This window comes from Solea senegalensis, linkage group LG10 (genome assembly GCF_019176455.1).
Source record: "Solea senegalensis isolate Sse05_10M linkage group LG10, IFAPA_SoseM_1, whole genome shotgun sequence".
Classification (NCBI taxonomy): Eukaryota; Metazoa; Chordata; class Actinopteri; order Pleuronectiformes; family Soleidae; genus Solea; species Solea senegalensis.
Window position 1 is genome coordinate 17588539 of NC_058030.1, and position 24866 is coordinate 17613404.

Below are 24866 nucleotides of genomic sequence, written 5' to 3' on the forward strand. Positions count from 1 at the left end.
CCCTTTGGAGGAAGAAATTTCCCGGGGGCACCGTGACATTTTTGCTTTAGCGATACAAATAACCTCAATATTGCTTTGTGAGAAAGCAATTTTCAAATAAAAATATGAAATGTGCAATTATAACTATAATAGTGTCGTTTTTTTTAAACAATAAATACATTTGGATAACAAAGAATACTTTACAAATATCAATCATTTGCTGTGCAATTAAGTTTTTTGTTTTAACAATACAAATGCTGTCCCCTGCCAATGTTTTGAGACACAACACACAGAGAGGTCTTTGGTGGCATTTTCTGGTCTTGGGTTTTGGTCGTCGTGAATCATTGTTAAGTTCGGCTGACGTTGGCTTGTTGTTAGTTGCACAGTTTTCTTTTTGCCCCTCAGAGACTTCTCTATTATCCAAACCTTGTAACCAGTGTAGGTTTTGTTGTGGTACGTCACTTAAATGAGTCCTGTTTACAGCGGGACCAAAAGTTCCACCTGCTAAACTTTAGTTAGGACTTAAAAAAAAAACAGAACTCGTGCCCCCCCGGAGAGTCTGCACGCCCCCCAGTTTGAAAAAGGCTGCTGTATACGATAGAAAAGTGTTGTAAAAGAAGTAGAAATGCACTTTTTTGAAAACAATCCATTTAAAGCTGCAGTGTGCAAGTTTTTGCTGCGTTATTATTAAGCCTTCAGGGACAGAAATGATGTAATGTGATTTGTATGTGCGTCCTTCATCTGGAAGACAGTCTCTGTCAAACAATACTCACAGACCTGACTGACGTTTGTTTATCCTATCAACATGAATGAATAATGAACAAGTTTTTTGAGAAGTAAAACTCACTTCTGAAGGCTTTGTGTTCCCAGTTATACTCCAAACTGCTTTGCAGCCATCTGACTTTACTAGCACAATGTTCCATCTGTCTTGACAAAAACCCCCCGAAATCACTTCCTGTCTGGGAATGTTGCTGGACATCTTCAAGCCACAAGGCCAGAGCATTTTTCACAGTGAAATCTCACATAATTTCCTTACATTTGATATTACCAGTATGGAAAACGCCACAAACAGTCAGATATCACTTAAGATTACATCCCATTGGCTATTTCAATTCATTCTTTACATACACTGCTTATAATCTGAGAATAATTACCCATATTACAGTTTTTTTTTATTGTTCCTTCATTAGACAGCGTGAGAAACGACTTATCTTTATCAAATGAGAGCAGGATGAAGTGAAGGAGAAGTGGGAGAACATAGGAGAGCTTAACAAATTCCCAGGCTGCGCGCTCAGCCATTGGAGGATGGATCCCACCAGTACCAAGCCACGGCGAGAGCAGACGTCGTCATCCCGCCTCCTCTGAGCCCAGCGCGCTGCTGCCATTGGATGTCAGGCTTTGCTCCGTTCACCCAGGTTAGGTTGCTCTGCAGCGTTAAGAAGCTCAATTGATGGGCGTACTGAGCTGTGTGTGTGTGCGTGTGTGTTTGTGAGCAGTGAAAGGAGAGATAACCCTTTCGCGTTTCACTGTAACAAAACAAAAAACATGCTGTTCCGTGCCGCAGCTTGTTGCCTGTTTCTCCGCGTCACCTCTGCTCAACCTCAGCTGCTTTTTCCTCCGTGCGCGCAGTGACAGGCGCGTTATTTTGGACGACGCTTATTGCGGCGTTTAAAAAAAGACTCATGACAGAATAACAACACAGGGCAGCGCATCGCTGTCAGCAACACACGAGCCCATCACTGTTTATCTGTTTGATCTGGATGTGGATCGCTGTGCGTGCGCGCCCACGCACGGGTTAACCGGGACACTTTGGAAGAATTGGGTGAAAATGCACCTGCCGTGAGACGAGGACCAACCGGAGCACATGGAAATCGCTTCCCTCGTAAAGTCGCATCTGGATATTTTATTACTTGTTTTTTCCCCCCACAGCCATGGACTATACACCGTTTTTAATCCGCTGCTTTTTAATATTTACTCATCGCGGGGCTTCACTCCCTCCAGAGTATGGGGAGGATGACAGCTGATCGCCCCCTCCTCACACGGGACTCCATCTGAATCCGCTGCCGAGTCTCAGTCTCAGCTGTTCAACAATAGAAGGGAGCGCTGCTGAGAACTGAGCGCGCGCGCTGTGACATTTGGTTGATTGCCATCGTAACCTCTCCCTGATCTGCCTGCCACGCGTGTCACATTTCACATAACGCCCCTTTAATTTTATTTGCCCTCATTTGGGAAAGATTAAATCACCCGCGTGCTCTGCTGGATCATTTGTGCAGGAGCTGCTGCAGTCAGGAGATGTCCGCTCCTTTCTCGTCATCATGCTGTTTGATACTTTGATCAGCAGATAGAATAATCAGCGTCCGCGCAGAGAGATACTTGAGCGACAGGGGGATTTATGTAGATTATCGCTTGACTGCTATTTTGTTCCCCGGGTCACACTCTTAACTGAACTTAGCGGCTTTTGATCGGCAGCCTTTTCCCTGCTGCTGCTGCCGCCGCCGCCGCCGCCTGGAACACTCCGGCTCCCTTTCCAAGCTCCGCTATTCATAAATGGAAGGAGCATTCATGAGCAATGACCGCCACAGAAGTGTCCGGTCTCAGAAGTGAGGAGACGACGGGTCCAGTGCTGCTGTCACACGGTGTGGATCAGGCACAATGAGACGCGCTTAGTTCGTGTCTCTCCGTGGTTTTACGCACGCGCTGCCCGGCATGTCGACGCTGTGACTGCAGCTTTGAGTAGGAAAACAAAACACGGCATCGCCCCGATCGAGCACTTCTAACGAGCACCCGTTTTGCCAGACTACCGGGGTGACTACCGGAGGATGTTTGAGCGAGGATGCTGCGCTTCCCCGTGAAGAAGATCCGGAAGCAGTTCAAGCTCCTGCTGCTGCTGGTTCTGCTCACCTCCGCCGTGTGGTTCACCTACCTGCACATCAACCAAGGCAAGACCATCAAACTCCACTTCAACTACGGAAAAGGTAAGCGCTCCTCAGAGAAAGCCTAATTTATACAACGATAATTTACAGATTATCACTACATGTTTTATGATAGTAAACAAGACAGTATCTTGTCCACGTTCGGGAAACTCATTTTAAGTGTCCAGCTCACACTCTGTGACTGTGGTTGGTTTATCACACTTATTAAATAACAGACAGATGAATCAATAACGGAAAAAAACAGCCTAACAGCTTTTTTATTTAACCAGGTATAACTATTTCTTTATTGGTCCATAACCTGCATCCCCAGTTAATATACTGCAAACGTGTTGTTTACTTTTTGGATTAAGATCAACAACAGTGGCCAAAAACATTACCTCCTTAGCCAAGGTAAGAGCATAATCCTGAGGTGCTGCCCTACTGTCTATTCATCTCATGTGTTTACAGACTTACACAGTTCAAACTTTTCCGAAATTGTCTTTAGGTCTGATGGAAAACACCCACAGTCACTAAAACATTTAAAGGGACATTTACCGGCCTGTTTATGAATACTACAGCAATACCTCGGGTGATAATGCTATAAAGTAGTGTAGCATCACTATAAAGTCATCACAGAGTACATAGAGCTCCTGCAGGACTATTACAGGAATATTAAAGTGACACCACAGGAGATAATAATGCTATAAAGCATGATAAGGCCACCATAAACTGAGGAGACACAATCACAGATAAGTCCTGTAGGAAAGAATCATATGTGTCACAGATAGTATAACTCATAATGAAGTCAGTATAAACAAAATTGTTATATAAATTCTGTTACTTGCACGGATCTGTGACAAATGTGCCCCTGAAACACACTCTCACATAGTGATTGTCCTCCCCCGGGTAGTGTGGATGGGCATAGGAGCAGATATACGCCACAAGAAGAAGTAACACAGAGGCATCATGTCTCATAAATTTACAATGGCTCCCTTCTCTGGGCTAAGTAAAGAGCGCCATGGTCTCGGGCCGGGTCGAACGCCAGGCCGTCGCCTTCAACATTAATAATCAAAGGGCTGTTCATGAAGGTGGCTTCAGAGGTCGCAGGCATGGCACTTGGAAAAGAAATATATGAGCGGATGAGCAGCGTTCAGCAGATATCCACCTGCTACCAGGGAGGCTTCTTATGACCAAGGCTTTGATGACTGTGCAGCGCCGGCACCAGCACCAGCAGCAGCTGCATAATGAGTATTTTTCTCTCCTTTGTCCTAAGATATTTAGTTTATCCATACTTGGGACCTGTAGTACACTCATGCTCCTCCAGTGGCTGCATATATTGTATGAGATGGTGATAAGTGATGAGCAGATACAATACTCCAAATTACTGAATAACAGATATTGGAAAAAAAAAACATTTTTAGGGCCAATTTTGTCCAATTAACAGTGGGCAATGGGGATTGGGTACCTTGCTCAGGAGTACCCCAGCCCCTGACTTTGGGGGACTTGAACCAGCAACCCTTCAATCAAAAGGCAAGTTCTCTGTCCGCTTGTCCATAGACTGCCTAAAAGTAAAACTCAATATGATCCAGTAAATTTAAATATCACGTGGCATGCTGTAAATGCACCACTACAGTCATGTGAGTCCAGAATGACTCAAATCTGTGTCACTGTTTTTGCAAAGGTTATATCTCGATGCACATCTACAGGAAATAACAGTTAAAATGTTGACCGCAGAATACTCTGCCAAAAAGACGCAACCGAAAAACAATAAAGGTTTAAGATGTGAGGTGTTTGCTTAGTTTTTCATACTTGAACAGCAACACACTTGAAAAAAAATAAAAATACGGACAGAAAATATCCGAGTTTATATCACAGTTAAACAAACTACTGTAAAAGTGGACAATGTGTGCGTGTGCACAGGGTTCAAGCTAGCTGGTTATGATCATCACAGTTGCTTCAAAAAATATTAGAGAAATGTTGCCATACACCCTGAAAGTTATCTTTAGATCCTCGTAAAAGATAATCTTCCGCCTTAAATAAATGTCAGCGTTGGTCTGATCCATTTAACCTGTTTGATCTGTTTAATGTAGGGCGGGGCAGGACTCCACACCTACTACACTTTTGACACGGGTTGATGGTGTAGTCTGTCTCTTGCAGCTGTCCGTGTAAAGTGATACCCTGCTGTGATTATGTATGTCCTTGAAGTGCACGCGCACGCACACACATGCACACACACACACACACACACACACACACACACACACACACACACACACACAGCTTTGTAGTTACCACTGCTAAATAGATTATATATTTTTGGCCACCTTTGTCTGTGAGCAGCATAAGTTTTCTGGGGATGTTTAGATTGGTTTTCAGAAACAATTCTAAACTTAACCTAAACTTAAACTTACAAAATTGAAATCAAATAATAATTCTAAGCCATGCATTTTTGTTAATAACTCAGCTAATCTTGCTTTTGTCAAGATCCACATCTGTATTCAACCAGCTGAAATGTTACGTCATATCTGCTCAGCGAAGCATTGACTTAACATTTTTGGTTTCTGGATTGTATCAGATTTGAATGTTTGTTTTTCTGAGGGGTGATTCAGTGATACTGACCACTAACATACTAATGCTGATACTGAGTATCATATCCAACAACTCATCCCTAATTCACACTGTGGGAAACTGCGCAGCTTTAGTGGAGGTTTGTGCTCTGTGAGGATATTCTCTAGTTTTCTGATGAGTAGAGACTTGATCTAAGAGGGATTTGGCACAGTACGGTAGGGTTTGGAATGGTAAAGCCCTGGGTCAGGCTTGCATTTTGACTGAGAACACTACCTTTACGATAGGCTTTGTTGTTGCGGGTACCGTACCATTTTACTCAGTTAGGGGCTGGTTGTTTTGGCCCTATTGTTAATGGAAATGCAAAATACAGTTCCACTCGGTGAAAACACATGACATCACACATAAGAATTTGCACTCCCATTTTTAAGCCTTGAGATTTACAGCTGTCAGTCACACTGGTGTCCACTCTTTATTGTCTATTTTCTGTGAAGTTACAAAACTGACACCATGTGCATTTGAAGAAGACCTGAAATAAGCATTTGAGACCCTTGACCCATACTTTACGGGTGCTGTAAATCAAATGAAAAGTAGGCTCATTTTCCCATGGACTCTAACTCAAATGGACTTCTTTTTTGCAACCAGTGGAGTCGCCCCGTGGCGGCTGTTTAATACATTGTATTGTCCAGGTTGGTCCCATCTGGCAAATCGGAAGACTACATCCACTTCTAATGTACGGTCTATGCTTGAATCACGAGGAGGGCTGAAGGCTAAAGGATAAAAAAAACAAAACAACAACACCGTGTCCTTGCGGTGAATCCAGCGCCCATAAAGCTTTTATTGTGTGTCATAAATCAACTAAACAAAAACGGCACATAAGGAACCAAATTGATTGCAGGTTTGGACATGTGGTGATATGTTGTTGCCTCCATGTGAGGATGTAATGACCAGGTCACTCCTGTAGAGGCAGATTGACTGGATGTGATTGTCCATCTCTGTTGTCTGTGATGCAGGTGTCTGCTGAGGAAGGAGTCTACTATGTCTTACTGGTCTGGTCTGTGTGTCTAATTGACTGTCTTTCGTTTAGCAGGCGTCTGAGCAGGTCAACTCACTTAACCTCCTATGAATAACACGTCCCCTCTCGCACTAAGGGTTTCTAAGTGAGATGTAGCCATTACTGAATATGGGGCTCTATCAAGTGTGTAAATATTCATATCGGGCTGGTAGTATTCTCTCTTCATTGATTTCTAGCACAGAGGTGGAGCAGGTAGAAATAATGTAATTTCATCTCTGGCCAGGGTCCTCCTCTTATTTGAATATGAAATGACAATTTGTCAAATTTCCATTCCGCTTATTCTCATTTTGGAGGAAATTGGATTTATCACGGCCAAATCCTGTCCCTGGGCAAACACCGGGATCAGACTGTGTGTAGTAGTGCTTCATTCACTAATGTCTTACTGGCAAATGACCAGCAGACCTATGAGAAATATAAACATCTTGGCATAAAGCACCCCATTGAGGCTTAGTCTATTTAATTGTGAGTAATGATATGAGAAGTGTGTCGAAGACAGTTGACAGCAGACGGTTATATCAAGTGTTTTAAACTTCTCCTCACCTCAGTGTGCTCCTGACTTAATTGACTGGGTTAATGTGGCAGCTGAGACCTGAAACTTGGAGGATAGACTGTTTTAACGGCTCCCAGTGGAGTCCTTCATGGCAAACAAATGTGTTTTTGTATATATTCCGCATTTACTACCTCATAAAATGTCCTCAATACTCTCATCTGTTAGAGGAGCCCTGCTACTTTTTGGGGCTGTAACATTTAAATGGTAAGTATACCACTAATAAATGAATAAGCATCAACTAAAGTAATTGATTTTTTGTCATAATAGTGGCTATATGTAAAATATGTACAACTGCCACCGGTTGCATTTTTAAATCTGCAATCCCCAATTCAAAAGTGTTGGAAAGAGAGTGTAGGATGCAAGGAAGCGGCTGAAGCATGGAAACAAGGAGCTGTCAGACTGCTCTGAGCTGTGATGCTTGCTGGGCGGTGGTGGGTGATGCAACAGAGCAAAACACAAACTCAGAACGTAAACAGTTTGTGGGCTGTAAATTAAAAGTAAAATTGTGACTATACTGGCTGTACCGTTGTTATCAGTGAAGCCATTATTCCCACGTATTTGAACACGTTTCCTTAAATCCTAATGACACAGCACGGCTATTTTATGACTTAATACATTTCTTACATCATATACCTAAAATAAAAACAAGGCCAGCTTCATAAATGTAAATATTTTGTGCTTTCTTTGCCCACCTATGACAACAAACTGATTATCTTTGGTTTGTGTTTGAGGATGTTGTCAGGTCGAAGTTTGGGAAACTCTGATTATTATTTTTCAGCATTTTCTGGACCAAAAACAGATTAATCAATAACAAAAACCCAACTATATTCTTATATAGGGCTGGGATTGTTTTGACAGGAATTGCAATTGTCATATGATTCGCAATATCAGGGGGAATGGTAATATTTACATCATTATTCTCACAAAATGATTATTATTATTTGTGCAGATCATGATCTTGTCAGTCTGTAGAGGTCAGAACAATAATTCATCTAAAATGATATTTTAACAACACATATTTTGGCTGTATTGTGATTAATTGTTCAGCCCATTTCTAATATACACTAATACTCTTATTGTGATGCATTACAGCCACCCGTCGTTATTGCTCTTTGCAGTTGACAGTACTTACAAACGTGTGTGTGTGTGTGTGTGTGTGTGTGCAACCTTTAGAATACATTTAAATACAGGCACCTGGACATTGCAAAGGTGTTGGAAATCTGGAAAATCCCACCTTGTTTGCTGCATCAAAACAAAATCACTCTGACTGGGTGTCCCCGTCAGAGTGACCCCGCTTCAAATAGCAATGTATGTGTCGACCTGGCTGCAAAGTCCTTTCTTCCTTTCCTCCGCCCGGGCTGTGATGTCACTCGCCCCGGTTTGTTTTCAGACGCATTCTTACCCTGGAGTCATATTTGCTCATTATTACCACAGTTTGATCAATCACGCAGACGTGTCAGCGGGTCAATTTGATTCCGAACTGTCATCGTTCAGACCGTCACTGGCCGCAGCCGTGTTGAAATGAGCTCTCGTTTTCTCCTGCTAAATTATTCAGCACAGGATGGAGCTGTGAGATAGAGTGCTGATAGGAAGATGGTTTAGTTCACTCACCTTCTTTGTGATTTTAGCAGAGAGTGGAGAGGAAGACAGGCGAGGAGCAGATCTAATCTCAGTATAATGATGGTGCACATGAACAGTATATGCTGAGAAGTGAGAAACCTTAAAACGATTATTTTATCATAAGTTTACTTCCGTATAAATCCTATCATCATGTTCGTGAGGCAGAAACTTGAGGGTGTTTTGCCTCGTAAACTGCAGAACAGTTTCTGTGTATGATTATCTGTCATACATCGTCCAGGACTTGGGCGTATTTATTTTATTCTCTTAAAAGTCAAGGTGTAGGTGTTCATGTATTCATTTAATAGTTTTTAGATTGCACACTCGCCAGACTGGCCTTATTTAACCAGAATTTCAATGAGGAAGTGTGTGGGCAGGCAGCAGTGGGGCGCATATTTGATGAGCGCCACGTTTATGCAGCCACCCAGTTGTACAACAACCCCCCTGTTTCCCAGCATCAACAGGTCCACTGAGGAGGAGGAGGAGGAGGAGGAGGAGGAGGAGGCTGGCTGCTGCATACAGGCCTCTATTGATTAACTATGATTACACACACACACACACATGCATACACTCAGCCACCCACCTCACAACACACAAATACAGCGCGTTGCCAATATTTGTGTACAATTACACACGATAACACACACACGAGCACTTCATATCAGCGGCGCTCTGCAGGCAGAAGGAGGAAGTGTCACGGGTCTGGACAGAACGGCTGCTTGGTTTCCGACAGGGACGACATATGGGAGAGGAGCGCGTGCTGCTGCTCTGGTGGGACGCTGCAGAGTTTAGTTCTCAAGGAAACTTGAATGTGTTTCTAATATTAAAACAGACCTGACCTGTGGCTGCAGAGTCGTTAGAAAGAATACATCTGAAATCCAACCGGAGCATTTGACTTGTTGTATCGTAGCAGAAACACCCTCAAGGCTGGCTTGCTGTCATGGTAACCATGCCCTTCAATGTCACTTACCCTAATTTTAGCTCTTGCGGTTCTCACGGTCGGTCAGCTTTACCTCAGCCAGAACAACTCTGGTGGAAAAACTGTAAACGGCACCACCATAGTGTGTGTGTGTGTGTGTGTGTGTGTAAGAGCTTAAACACACACACACGCACACACACACATAAACACACTGCACCTTTTCTTGTTATCATTTATTCATGAAACAATTAATCCTGTCAGTTACCTTTTACAGATTAGTGAATAATGCAGGTGACTTGCATCCTTGATCCGTTATTGGACGAGGCGAGAGTGGAACAGAAAAACAAACATGCTTAGTAAAGAGCAATGTCTCAGACGGTCATGCTGAATATCTCGGGTTCGTTTGTGACAGAGTTGGCTTCAGTTGCTTTTGTAGTGACACGGAGGCCGGCGTTGGTCGGCATCAACAGAGCGACCTGGGCATGTTAGACCTGGGAACGTGAACCCAGCTGTATGATGCGACTTTGGAAAATTGCTTCCATTGAGCTGAGCCTTTATATCACCGTGGAAGAGCAAACGTCATCAGACAGAACATCTGGGGATATTTCATTTTGCAGCTGTATTTATGTCGTGACATATTTTTAGGACTGTAATGATTGTTTGGCTTAGTAATATTACTGTCATCTGCCTGTGCTGCATCTTCCGTGTTCAGATGAAAGTGATTGCTGCGGAAAGAAACATTTATCCTAGAAAACGGATATTTAGAAATGTATTTAAAAAAAACTGCAGCTTATATGACACACTGATTTCATTTAACTCACTGTATTTTCGATGTCGTATTTTATGTCAGGCAGCATATGAGGTGTCAGTCCGTTGGTATCTCGTGGCTGGAGAACTGAGACTATTACAGGCTCCAGCATGAATCTGCCCCACAGCTCATCTGACCCAAGCTAGTAAATCTCTCCTTCTGGGTAATTCCACTCTGAAGTTGAACAATGTCCCCACAACAACTCATACAGCATCCTCAGTGTGTCCAAGATGCTGTGTAGGACATGCCTGCAGGAGGCTGAGATGAGGGACAGATTAAGAGAGGGGAAATAATACTTCATTCCTTTTTTTATGTGGCTGGCATTTGCTTGTGCATGTTGTCATGTTTATGCATTCTCTTACCCTCATGTCTGTATAATATCTTGCTCGTGTATAATATTCTCGGTTTTTATTATCAACTAATCTCACTTATCACTTATCACAAAAACCCTGTTAAAGTTCCAAACATAGAGCTTAGAAGTGCAATCGTTCCGTTTGACGACCACGTTGTCCAGCAGAGGGCACTGTGAGCGCAGTGTGGCCCACATTTATGTCCTCTTTTGCTCATCAAATAACAGTGTTTGTTATGTTGCATAATGGAGGACAGAGCACCAGCTAAACTGTCATTTTGTGCAGAAAATCAATAAAGACTCCAAAGCATCAGAAGAAGTGACATGTGGACGCATTGACAGCTGTTAGCCGACTAGTGGAGTGAGCGCTGGAATTAGCAGAGCCAGCAGTCGTGGAGGCACGGCACACAAATGTCACTCTCTCTGGGTAATGATACAAGATGACACACTCTGTCTGTGTTGTTCAGCTCCTCAGTGTGAAGAAGGTGAGCAAAGACGTAACCGGCCATTATTTAAATTTGTCAGCAACATATTTTGCCATTCGGTCGGATAAGTTTTGAATTGTTCTGTTTACAACTGGCCTCAAATATTGGTCACTGAGGGTGTGTTTTATTCACATATTCATACTTGTTAGTTTAGCACCGAGCGTATCGCAGGTGACACATTTGGGCGAGCGCACGTTGCATTCAAGTAATTTTGCGGAAAAAATAAAAAACGGTTTCTGGAAGCTGAGAAGATGCACATCAAAGCCGTGCAAAACGTGTGTTTATTACAGTAATTTCACTTGCGCTGTTGCAGGAAGCCGGCGAATCAGCGTCTTTGTCTTTGTCACCAGAGAGGAGAGAGTTGGAAAAACGTCTGTACATAGTTTCCATTTTTTGGCCTTTTTTTCGACATTGAGAAAAAGACTGAAATAAATGTTACTTTACATTTCAAATGTAACACGCACATTCTGGTGTTCATGTTTGTCTTCCTTTTATATTGTTAATGCACTATTTTAACATGCAGTACATTGTAAATAACTGCCAGATATTGATAGTTATTCTGGAAAAATGGACAAAAGCACTCACTCACAGGACATTTTCTGTCCCTTTTTTATGGTTAATAAGCAAAAAAAAAGTGTTAAAGGGTTAAATATAACAACATCAATTATTAACACCTTAAATATATAACTATTAATGTATACATTATTTCACATAATATATAAAAACTTCAGCAATCCTTTTGAATATTATCACGTCGCTGCGTTTAACGAAATATGCACTGGGATTTGCTCAGTAGATATCGATCATAGAGGAACTAATGTCATATTGGCACAGATTGTTGGTGCACAACCCGTACCCATAGTGCATTTCATGACTCCCATTAGTGCTGCATCCAAAATAAGTTTGTGTGGGATTGAGAGACAAGGTTAGGTGGTGAGCAAAAGCACTGCGGAAGCACAAATCCACACAGTGTTAACCTTGGGGTTAATAAAATTTGTGTTGGCTTGCCTAACAAGCCACCATCAAGGTACCAGCTCTGCCCCATTCAGATGAGAGTTCTGGCTCACTGCCGCAGCTTTTGCTGCTGGAGATTTGTCTAAGTGTGTGTGTGTATGTGTGTGTGTGTGAGAGAGAGTAAGTGAGTCAAACAGACATTTAGTGTTAAAGGCAGAGAAATGCGCGCGCGCTTGTGTGTGTGAAGTAGTTTGTTTTCTGCAAGTGTGTAATTGCGTATGTCTGTGAGTGTGAAAGTCCCTGATCTTGCTGCCGTCTGCACTTTAGCCCCAGTGTTTAGCCGAGCAGAAGAGGAAGCAGCTGAATGATGGCACTGTCTGCCCGCTGGCATGCTCGCCGCGAATGGGGAATGAGCATTTGGGAAGGGAGGCACAGGGCAAAAGAAGGACGCCCTTCTCACGCAACAGGTGGGACATGCAGCAGGATGCATTAGGAGCGGATGTGGCTGTGACTTATAATAAAGCAAGTGCTTGGCCGTGCACAGTCAGTGTAATATGTTTGTTTAGACATTCGTTGGCCTCTTCCCGAGGTAATACGTGTTCAAGGTTTTATGTGTTTGGTGCTTTCAGAGATGATCTTCCCTTTACTGTCCGCTCAAAGCCGTGTGCCCTCTTTCCTCCATTTTATTGTCTTAGGTAGTTGACACTTGCTGTGATGGTTGTGCGTGGAGATCCCAGTGGATCAGCCCAGACCAGCAGGTCTGACACCAACATGCATGCCATGATCAAAGTAAAAAAAGAAAGAATGAACACATAAATCACCTTTCTTCCCCATTCTGATGCTTGCTGTGAAATTAACTGGGGGCCCCCAAAGCTCCACAGGGAGTTGTGGAGCCCTTTTTATATATAATATAGATGATTCTGCAATTTGCTTAATTTTTGCGAGAGAAGAAAACTAAAATGATGGGTTTTCAGCTGAATCCCTGGGTCTTTTATCACAGGTACAAAGTTAAAATAAGAGAGTTCTTATTAAAAGACGAGCTGCTTGTATCCCAAATGGTTAATTTTACTCAGAATGCAGATGTTAAAAGTGTGCATTCACTATGATTTATAGAACAGTTAAATCTCCCGTGGCCCTACGGCTTTTTTGTTGTTAATTTTGCAACATGTAGTTTAGTTACAATAATATAAAGGCCCTGGACACAATGCGCATCGTGCGCATGACACAATTTGCATCATCAACGCACAACACCCAGCCTGCGCGTGCAGCCCAGATTTTGGAAGAGAAAAGAAAAATATTTTGACAATAGAAGAAGTCGCCAAGGATGGTCATCCGAGCCTCGACCTGGTGACTCTCGAACTGGCTGACACCCGATGAAGTCAGATACTACAGGACCCTGAGGCGCGAGTATACCAGGGTCCACAAAACGCGACGCACAATGTGGTGCGCGGAAGTATACCGAGACATTAAAAGTATACACAGGGGTGGGGGTGCGCAGTTGGGAACTAATGGTGTTGATCATGTCGATCCATTCATCTATTGTCTACCACTTTATCCTCCACATGAGGTTTGACATAGTGTGAAAAAGGCAGGGTAGACCCTGGACAGGTCACCATCGTGTCTGCATGCATAAAGGTATTGAGCTGCTGTTATGTGATTGGCTGTAAAGATATATGCATTAACATGCCGTTGAGCATGTGTACCACATAAAGTTGCTAGTCGGTCTAGGAGTGTGAAACCTGCCTGGATGTGAACACAACATGTGAACTTGTGAGTACGGAAAGTCAATTAGGCGCAGCCTAAATACTAAATACTACAGGGGAGTCTAATAATCCTGCAATCACACTGTTAAATAATGCCGTTAAGATTTAATTAAGACCATTTTCCACGGGAGATGACTCATAAAAACCCACAGAACTTGGACAATTCTCTAGGACACTGCTGGGAGACACAGAGGAGGAAACAGAGAGAGTGTGTTTGTGTTGAAAATGATGTCATGAGGGAGAGTCAGAGAGTGACAGAGAAAAGGACGAGGTCCACATGGTCAGACGTCACGTGGGAGTATTGATTGCAGAAGATCACAATCCCCGTCGTGGTGGGATTTGCCAGTTTCCCCATGCACAGCCTCACTTCTGCTCTTTACTGCCCACCTCTGCAGAGGGATTTTTCTTTCATAGGGTTTCTACACAGCGCCGATCTGTATCAAGTCCGGTGCTGCCTTCCTGTAAGCGATCCGCTCCTTGCAAGATTTCAATCAATCCTCAAAGAGTGTGTCTGTGCACTCCCTGCTGCTCAGAATGAGCTTTCTGTAGCGGTGGTTAATGAAAAAGGTCACCTCTCCTCGAGGCTGAGCTGGCCTGCTACAAAGGCAGAGGAAGGATCAGAGGAGACCTGCAGGAAGAGACAAAGTTTTGAGAAAGGGATTGTTGGTTGCATCTTAATCAGTTTCATGGATTTTTTTTTTCCACACTGCTTTGTTTAAAAGTAATTGTAAAAAAAAAAAAGTAACTCGACCTCCTCTTGCCAGTCCCTGTGTGTGTCACTGTGTCGTTTCATTCATATTTCCTTTCACACCTGTTTGTTCTTGATTGTTCTCATGTGTATCCCCATTGTTTGTGGGTCACATTAGAGCTGATGGTGTAAAGTCCCTCACAATTTATTAATGGATAGCTTCCTGAGATGACATCATTGAGTCCAACATAAAACATACAATCCAACACTTTGGCAAAACATACAATAAGTGACACAATTACACGACACATTTGGATACCTGAATATGCACAAAGGCCTTCTCAAGTAACCACCACATCTAAACCCGTCAGTTAGGAGGATATAGAAAAAAAACGACTTGTTTCCTGAGGCTTCATAGCCTGTTGCCACATACAGATTAGGTTTGGTGCGTGAGAATCACCTGTAGTGATAAACCCGTATTTTAAGTAGGAATCGTGATTAATTGCAGCTTTCTTTTTCATGGAAGTGGAAGGCTCTTCTTCTTCTTCTGTCTCCTTGGGCATTTTTGCCTTTCCAAAGACTTTTGGTTTTTTTCACAAATTTTTGCTTGCTTGTAAGCTACATTTTTGACGTAAATCATTATATCACGTCACCAACACAAGCATTTATTTCCAAATAAAAGATAATAATTTTTATTCCGGGCCCTGTACCAAATGACTGGTCTGTGGCCCAGTGGTTGGGGACCTGTATCTCAGAGTATATGAGGAGGTACATGGCATTAATGACAACTTCAATCAAGAAAAATTATTATAATACATGGAGTTGTGTTTGCTTTAGTATTTGTGTGTGTACTTGTATGTGTGAGTGTGCTGTAAAACAATTTGGGACGACTATTTGCGTCCTATTTGACCTGCTGTGTAAATGGGGAAACAAAATTTGTACCTCAGAGTGAGCCTCACAACACGTTTCCAAATGATCAGCAAAACTCATCCATGGAAAGGGAAAGAGGAAATCCAGATCAGGAAGATACAGCCTGACACAAGCTAACAGATAGTGCCAAATTAAGGATTAATGTTTGAAGGGAAGGAGCGGTCGAAGCCTCTGTTGCTCTGTCTCCATGGGATTGATTGCGACTGCAGATGAGAGACTGGTGGCGGTGCTAAAGCAAACTGGCAGTGGCGAGATGGAGGCTCATGTTGTTTGAATTGTCGTGATGAGAGAGGAGCAGGACAAAAAAATATGTCCTATATCAGTGTTTTCAAAATGTTTTTTTTTAAAGACGGCAAACAATCGTGACCCAAATATCAACTTCCATCGTGACCAGTGCATAATGTAATGCATAATCTCTAACTTGACTTAATATGATTTTAATAATTAGTAAAAAGATATCCAAGATATTTTTGGTAAATTTAATTTGAGTTTATTTAAAAGATACACACATAAATATTCACTTCACTTCAAAAAAATCTCCTTTGACCCATCTGTGGGCCCTGACCCAGTCTTTGGGAAACACTATATGACAGACAATAATGAAAATATAGTGGGAGTGAAGTATTGTTTTTATTGGCTCTGTCTGTCAGTCTGTGTTTCCGCACCTGCACTTGCCAATATGACCAACAGAGGCCGACAGAGGCTTGTTACGTGAACGGGGTGAAGTCTGCCATCTCTGATTTCCTTGTTCTTTGGCTGTTTTCAAAACTGATTGACAGAAAGTTGAGCCGCTGGTGACAAAGATGCTTAACCTAAGTAAACAATTATTAAACAGTCACTGTAATCTGCACACATATGTATGTATCTGTAGTGGTTAGTGCTCTTGCCTTTGCAGCAAGAAGACCCGGCATCATCACCCGGTTGGAACAAGGGTGTTTCTGCATGCATGGGTTTTCTCTGGGGTTCTCCGGTTTCTTCCCACAGTCCAAAAACAAGCAGATTTGGGGATTAGGCATATTGGACACTCTAAATTGAAACTGTGAGAGTGGATGGTTGTCTGTCTCTATATGTGGCCCTGTGATGGACTGGCGACCTGTCTAGGGTGTACAGAGTGTCAGCCGAGATTGGCACCAATGCCCCCTGTGACCCTCATGTGGAGGATAAAGTGGTAGAAGATGAGTGAGCTTTTAAGTTCATTTATTAAACATTTGAGAACCAAGATGTGATTAAATAAAAAACATATCTCACAGCTATTGCCCATCATAAAAAAAAACCAAAAACTGGCCCAATTGAATGGCCGACCTATTTATCAGTCTATAGTTTTGACAGTTATTTAGTTTTGCTGTGTTTCACAGAGCCAGTGAGTCACTTCTGAAGGAGCACTGGAGAGAGTGGTGTTATTTGTTGTGCTGTTGAGTTCCATTATCTACTTTCTTTCTCCACCGATTCTCATTCACCTTTAATGACTTTCGCCAAAGAGTCTAAAACCAAATCCTGTACTTCATACATATCTGAAAGGATTAGAGTGCCCAGATTGTGGTGGTGATTCCACTCTGCTCCACAGCAGCAAGCATTGTACCTACTCTTTTTTCTCTTATATCACTGCAGCATTTTTCAAAATCCCATTTCTAAATTCCCTCCTGGTTCCAACTCACCTATGATCCAAGTTGCCTTTTATATCTGTCTGTCTCCATCTTTATGTTATTTTTCCCCATGAAGTGTAGGAGTATGAGAGGAGGTGGAAGAACAAAGTATGGACAAGGTTAGCACTTTGTCATCCTTTGGTGTTTTTGTCGAAAGGGCCTTTTTTCTCTGCGGCTTGATTACTATGTGAGCGTCATGTGAGTGTACACAGCGAGGCTCTCCGAGGGCTGTCAAACACTTTTCCTTTTGTAGCCTGTCGTGAGAAAGTATTCTCTAAAGATGGGGGGAAAACTTCCTGTTTACTCTGGAGCAGTGTTTATATAACTGTATACTGACTTTGAGGGCGACCGATGTGCACAGACTTTTAACATTTCTTCATTAATTAACTTCTCTATAATTCATTGTGTTCAAATAGCCTATTTGGGTATTTATTGTGCCATATATTTTGTGTTTATCCCTCTACACCAAAGGTATAAAGCTGATAGGAATCACGTCAGTAATCATCCATGAAAGTGCTTTCTTACTGATAACATTTTTTTTTTTGTGGCAGTAGCTGAGCAAAAAGGTTATGAAACACATTATCAACAAATGTCCTATACTGTACCTTCCCAAGGAAATGGAAAATAGTGAATGGTGGCACTTTTAACTAAAGATATACTACCTCTAAACTCAAAGTTTCCTTTCCCATACATCACTGTTAATGTTTTAAGATCTTGAGGCAGTTAAAATAGGAATTACTTTTTAATTGCTCATATTAGATTTTCTCCTCTTTGGCTTGACATCTTGGAAAGGACACTTCTCTCACCTTAAGGTTTAATTTGTACTTATTGTATGACTGGATTTGGGCCAGATCATCAATTCATGAAAAAAATATAATCCCTCCTGAATGAAGTGCAGTAAATCGGTGTAGTATTCTCGATCTGACACGGGGATGGCTGCAGCCAAGGGCACGCCTGTAAATTCCTCCCTTCATGGCCTAAGAGTCATGTTGACCTCCTGAGATCCAGTGTGATGGGGCCACAAATCGCAAGAAGACAGAGCCAGTGTAAATACCAAATTTGTATTTGTAAAAGTGCAGAAATCACTGGGATTTCTCCCTTGTTGTCTGGCACTCCTACTCTGTCAGCATCATGTGACATTCTTAAAAGCCAGCATGACAGAGGTGCCATTGTATTTCTAATGTCACCACACTTTCACCCACCTTCTCTTCAACCCTCTTGTCTTCCATTTCCCTCCTGCTCAGCTGCTCATTTTTCTTTTCTTGGTACCTCATTAGATGACATATATCCCTCCCTCTTTTTTTTTTTCTTCAAAAAAAAATCAAATCTACAAATAAACTATTGGGAAAGGGCAAGATTTTCATCTGCATGTGTGTGACACAGAGACGCACCCTCCTCAGCAAACCACCAAAGATTTCCTTCTATTATGTGTCTGTCAAACACGGTGCTGCTACCACCCACCCTGCTGGTGGGAATGACAGCATTGTTCCACAAAATGGTTGCCAGGCACCATAAAATCCTGAACAACCACACACCAGACATGATGTGTCAAGGATTAAGGGGATCCTCACACAACACGACCTAAATTGTGCAAACATTTCAATGCCTTGCATATTGTTTATCAATGGAGGAAGGTAAAGAAGAACCAAAAAAAAAGGATCAATTTGTACTTCCATTGACATGCAATGGAAAAGACAATCTCACAAACCTCTGGGGTCATTTTAAACCAATGTACGTGGGTCAATCTGTAGTTTATTTTTTACTGCTGCAGTCAATCCTGTTGTCCCGTCTGGCAGATCGCCCAAATAAAGTGACATGCGCGTCGATGAAATCTGCCGTCCAACAAAATGTTGGCATTATTCCTCAAAATATACTTTCTTAAAATAGTTTTATAGTCGATATTGGATACAGTATTAAAAACTGTGTGCTTCTTGCAGCAATAGAGCGCAGTTACAGGAGTGGAGAGTCTCGACTGAGTGGAAGTGCATCTCGGAATCCATCAGATTAAACTAAAAGTCAAAAGTGATGGAGGTGTCAGCATCGGGAAAAGACACACAAATCTTCAAGTTCAACCCAAGAATGAGTTTGTCTTTAAAAAGTTCACATTAAAGGCTAAAGTAAGTTTCCTACAGATATTTAACCGGCCACTTCTTATATATCTGTATATATATCTGAGCCTCTGTTGGTCATTCTCACAGTGATTCCATGTTTTGGCAGGATATTCTGTTTTGGGCACATATGCTTCTTCTGGACGAACGATCTTTTCTCTCCTATCGTATTCTGGTTCACCTTGGCGTGAAAGTCATTTGCAAATGAGATCACTTTCCACTCACAGATGATCCTCTCTGCAGGCTGTCTGCAAGTGTTTGGGCTTTGATGTCATGCATCTCTTCAACTGAACCTGAATGCATCTTAACAGCTTCATGGTTTTGGCGGAATGTGCAGATTAATGTGTCGACTGTGTCCCAAAATTGTCAATGAGTGTTAGATTGGATGCAGGAGCTTAACTTTTTATTTATATCCATCCTGCAACTGTTCAATTCTTATTTCATTTCATTCATTTAATAGTTCCTTTTTAAGTTAAGTTGAAGGCATAGATTGTCTTATCTTCTCCTATTCACCATGTGCTTTTTTTTTTGTGTCTTCTATGAACTTTTACATTCCATTGACTGCAAGAGTGTTCAATCCATGCTACCTTGAAACAGTCAGCAGAAGTCAGGAAATGCGATATATATTTTTTTTACATTGTAGGTGAAGGAAGACTGTGACAGTGAGCTCATGGGTATAATACATTACAAACCCGCCAAGGTCTTATGTTTATTGAAAGCCGGAGAAAGAAGAAAGACGATGTACAAGTTCTTTTGTGGCAGTATAGGTTTCTTCTTGTGGGAGGGAGGAGTTGGCACACTGCTCATACTGAGTTACGTGAGGTTGTCTCGGTACAACTGAAAGGCCTGTTTTCTGGCTCCGTTTGGTTCAAAAAAATAAAAAAAATACACATAAAAGATTAAGTGCAGGATTACATGCACATTAAAAGGACAGTAAAATCGGCACAATAAAAAAACAAGGGAGTGCATTAAAAAGGACAATAAAAAGAACAACAAGCTTTTGCTTTTTTATCTGAAAGACTCCGTCATGTTAGAACATGGTGAGTGCAGCGAGATCTTTTTCACCATTTTGGAGACGTTTGTTTACAAACATTTGTTTTCCAAGTAGGTGTGGTGTGGTGGATTTTCAGCGAAGCAGTGCTTAACAGAAAAGTTTCTCGGCGTAATTAGAAAGAAAGTTCTTTCTTTTTACTTCAGGTTCTAAAACGGGCTGAGATTTACGCAGCTCCTAAAACAACTACCATGTCATGTATGGCACAGAGTTGATTCATCCTCATGCAGCAGCTGAAGCAAAAAGTAGATTCTCATTTCCTGAGAACACCTGCGCTGCTTCTGCAAAAGGTCCAAACCCTTGAACTGCAATAAATCACGTCGGATATATACATCGAGAGATATATAGTGCAATACCGCAGTTAAATAAGTTTGACGGATAAACACGGCGGACTGCCATGCTTCATTTTCCGTCCCCAAGTGTTTAGCCCACTGCTCCCTGAGGTGATCCAAAAGAGGGGGAGACATTTTCTTGTGTTGAACTGATATCAGGTGAAAGAGACAAAAAGCCTTTTACTAAAATTGCATACGTAGAGATACCCTGGGGGTGTACAGTGTGAGATGAGATAATTGGTGTCCATGACACATTTTAATCCCTTCCTGAACCACAATAATACACACAATAACCCACAATAATAAAGGCGGAGAGAAAGATGGTGGGAATAAGATAGAGGCAGTGGCTTTTTATACCTAAACAGGGACCTTCATTTCAATGTGATATGGTATTTCTTGTTGGAAGATAATGGTACACAGAGTAAAGATGTTGAAGAAGACGCCCAGACTATCAGTCTCAGGCCATATACTGATCTATTGCTGTGGTACAATTATGACACCAATTAAAAGCTGCCTCATGAATATTTGAGGCTCAGTAACAGTGTGAAATGGCAATGGTAAACTCCCACCAGCCGTATCCTCCCACACATGGTTTCCTAATCCTCGGTGGATGGATTTGTTCCAGATGAAGTTCATGAAAAAGATTTTGCAATGGAAATGGGTATTGCTTGAAAGAAAAGCAAGAAACGGTGGCAAGATGTTAAATTTGAAAGAGATTGTAGTGAAAAATGAGAAAAGGAAAAAAAAAGTCGTGCACACTCTTATTCCATATGCATGTATTTGTACTTGAAGTGATGACGTTTCAGCCTTCAGGCCCATCTTTAAGATCAGAAATACTCATTGTTATGTAGGTCAATCCTACTTGACACACAACAATTAACTTTCGCCTGTTTGGAGGGAGCTGTCAGTCAGGGACATAGTAAACATAGTAAATAAAACATTTTTAAGAGATGCACAGTCATAAATAACTTTTAAAGGAGATAAAGATGCCCAAAACACTTTATCACATAGTCATTGTTCAGTCCATGTGGTGAATGGCTATGTTGGTACGAGGTACTTTTTTTCGCACCTGCTCTTGCGAGGTTAGAATCTACGCGCTGAGTAGATACTGTGCGTGAACCGTCACAGGAAGAGATGTCCGACACCAGAATCAAACCGAACAGTGCCGAACTGTAGATCAGTTAAAAAGACTTAACAATCCTAAAAAGGTGGCATCACAAACCCTGCCGCTGTATTTCAGTGCAGTGACTGTGTCAGACGGAGTCTGTGCTCGCGTCATGGAGGAAGCACTGAACAAATAGTTTTAGTGAACTGATTCTAATGACCTGAACCTGAACCGTATCGTGCCGAGGCGAGGCGAGCCGGGACCATAGTGGAGGAATACTTCTATAATACTGATATACCTGATAGAGGAAATGGAATTGTGCTTCTGTGTTCTGCAATATATGACTCACCACATCTTATGTCAAGTGAAAGCTGATGTGGCCTAACTAAGACAGGAACCACTCTCTGCTAGTCTGCTATTTGACAGTTTGATTGTGGAACCTTGTGTTGCTTTTACAAAAGTTGTTATGTGAGACTTTAGACGTAGAGATGTCAGGTGCAGAAATAAATCCTTGGCCGTACAAAGGCAATTTTGTGTTCTGGCCTTCTCTACTAATGGGTTACATTACATTTAGTCATTTGGCAGATGCTTCTATCCAAAGCAACTTTCAATTGCATTTCATATGCTACAGCCATCAGGAGCAACTTGAGGTTAAGTTTCTTACCCAGGGACACTTCGCAATGTAGACGAGCTCCACTTTTTATTGCCACAGCCAGCGGCTCAAAGGAATTGTTTATGCGCAGACGACAGACATCATCCCTGTCTGACTCCCGCGTAGAGGGCAACGTGATCCCAGACAATTTTGTTTACATACTAACAGAAGTGTTTGGTAAGGCAAATACAATGCAGAGCAAAGAGGGCAGACAGAAGTGATATTATAGTCTGTCAAACACTCGCTGAGCATCAAATACCATATGCACCTCCAAACACGCTGATCCCTTAGGCATACAGAGAATGTTAAGTAATTAGTTTCATTTTTTTTTTCTTGGCAGATAAGGATGAAATATAGAGTTCCTTGTGTTATCGAGCCAAACTGTTAGGACGTTAAAATCTTATAATCACTGACTTGCAGACTTGCAGGTCTACACAATTTGCCCCTAAGGAAATCTTTGCCCTCTTTTACATAAAACTGAAATTATAACTCTTATCATGCTCTGATGTAACTAATGACTTTTTCTCACATGTTTCTGTTTTTTAACATTTTAATAATGAGGGGCAAGTTTAGTGATTTAAATATATATATATATATATATATATATATATATATATATATATATATATATATATATATATTTATATGTACGTGCTTATAAAATTAAATTAGGAGCTGTCCAATTATTTTTGTCATTGTTTTGTGTTGTGATTGTTCAAATGAATGCATTATACATACAATAAGACTTGCTGACATTGTTTTCCCTCTTAATGACAACGGCAAATTGAGCCCTTTTTTTGTTGCAGGATTTAAAGTGCCCAATAATTTGGCGTCATTATCAACTCTTAATTCTGTCGGCCTGTCACGAGTTCTTAAATGCATCTATTAGAATTTTCTCTCTGTTGGAAAAAAAGGCTCTGCTAATTGCAAATACAGCACATGTGCATCCAAATGGCATCAACGCTACTTAGCGTTCGTTTTAGCTGCAGTGAAAGTGAAAGTCTGTTTAAAAAAAGATTTACAGTTAGGTTTTTTGTTTGCCTGGTCATTAATGTATGAAGACAAACAGTAGCTTTTATGAGGCATTGTTAAAATGCACATTTTATTACAATTTACAAAATCAATGTGTTTTTTTTTTTATTAGTGCAGTGTGTAATGTAAGATTAAGCTTAATCCTAATGGGAATTTTTTATATCATCTCTGAGCTCGAGGTCTTGACGACCTTACAGTCGATTACTCTTCACCAAACAGAATTACACTAGTAAAAAAAGACTCAGCGTATGATTTTGAACTGCAAATGGCCTCTCCTTCCATAACCCTCTAATAACGTAAGTGCATTTTGGCCGCGGACCAAAAATCTCTATTCAGCTGATGCACATTGTCGCTGTAACCATTAGTCAGCTGACTGCGTTTCTGTTGTGAGTCACTTCCTCTTTTCCTTCACTTACCACTGAGCTCGTCATCTGTTACAGACAGACGTATTTACTGTGCTTCATTTACGCCGTAAAGGAAGTGGAAGTACTTACTAATATCCATGCATTGTAAATGTAGATGCATTTCATCTGTGACTACAAAACATGTTACACCGTCTTTTTTAGAAATTCCTGCAGGTTAATCTGGACAAATAAACTCTGAGAGACTTACGATAAAATGAAGATTAAGGCTGCGAAACGGCTCAGAGTGCAGCAGTGAACAGCTGCAGGTATTTGTAACATTGAAAAATAATCCTATTTTTTGGTGTTTTACACCTGTAGTGTTGCATTACCTTTATCTTTCCTTTCCCTTCACCTTACTTTCTTTTGTGCAAGACAACCCTTTTTCAGTTTTTCATGCTGGTTTCACTGTAATGCTGTAAAAGGTACTATGCCTGAGGCCTAATAGCAGCAGCTTGGAATCAGATTCTCTCATAACTGAAGTAAAACTAACATAAAATAACAGTAAACTAAGAACATTCACACAAATATTAATGTTTGTTAATACAACCACAGTGACACAAGAGACTGTTGTATCATGTGTCATTCGTATCAAAATGAAGAAAAAAATGGATAACAAACTGTTAATTTGATTTTCAAAATAAAATAAAAAAATGGAAAAAAAACAGATAACGTTTTTTCCAAGTTCTGATATTGTGCTCAAATGAAAAATGAAAAAAAAAATAACGAGCGTTTCCAGTTTTTTGAATCATAGCACCATAGATAACAAAGTACAACGTTGTTTTCATCAAAAAGAGCCGTCTTTTGAGCCGGAGAAACTACATGCACGGACCGATGACACTGCAGTGTATTATGGTGAAGTTATTGAAAATAATTACTCATGAATATTCACAAAAATGATGCAAAGGGACCTTGAATCAAACTGGGTGGTGTAGTACCATTTACCAA

At 41.4% G+C, this 24866-nt stretch overlaps 1 protein-coding gene across 1 annotated transcript in view; it reads left to right on the forward strand.

Moving 5' to 3' along the window:
- The first annotated feature begins 1417 nt into the window (after positions 1-1417).
- b4galnt4a (beta-1,4-N-acetyl-galactosaminyl transferase 4a) overlaps positions 1418-24866 on the forward strand; it is a 151547-nt gene continuing 128098 nt past the window's right edge. Inside the window, exon 1 of the mRNA XM_044036182.1 lies at positions 1418-2954. Coding sequence (XP_043892117.1) covers positions 2813-2954 — 142 coding nt within the window. The 5' untranslated portion in view covers positions 1418-2812. The remainder of the gene's footprint in view (positions 2955-24866) is intronic.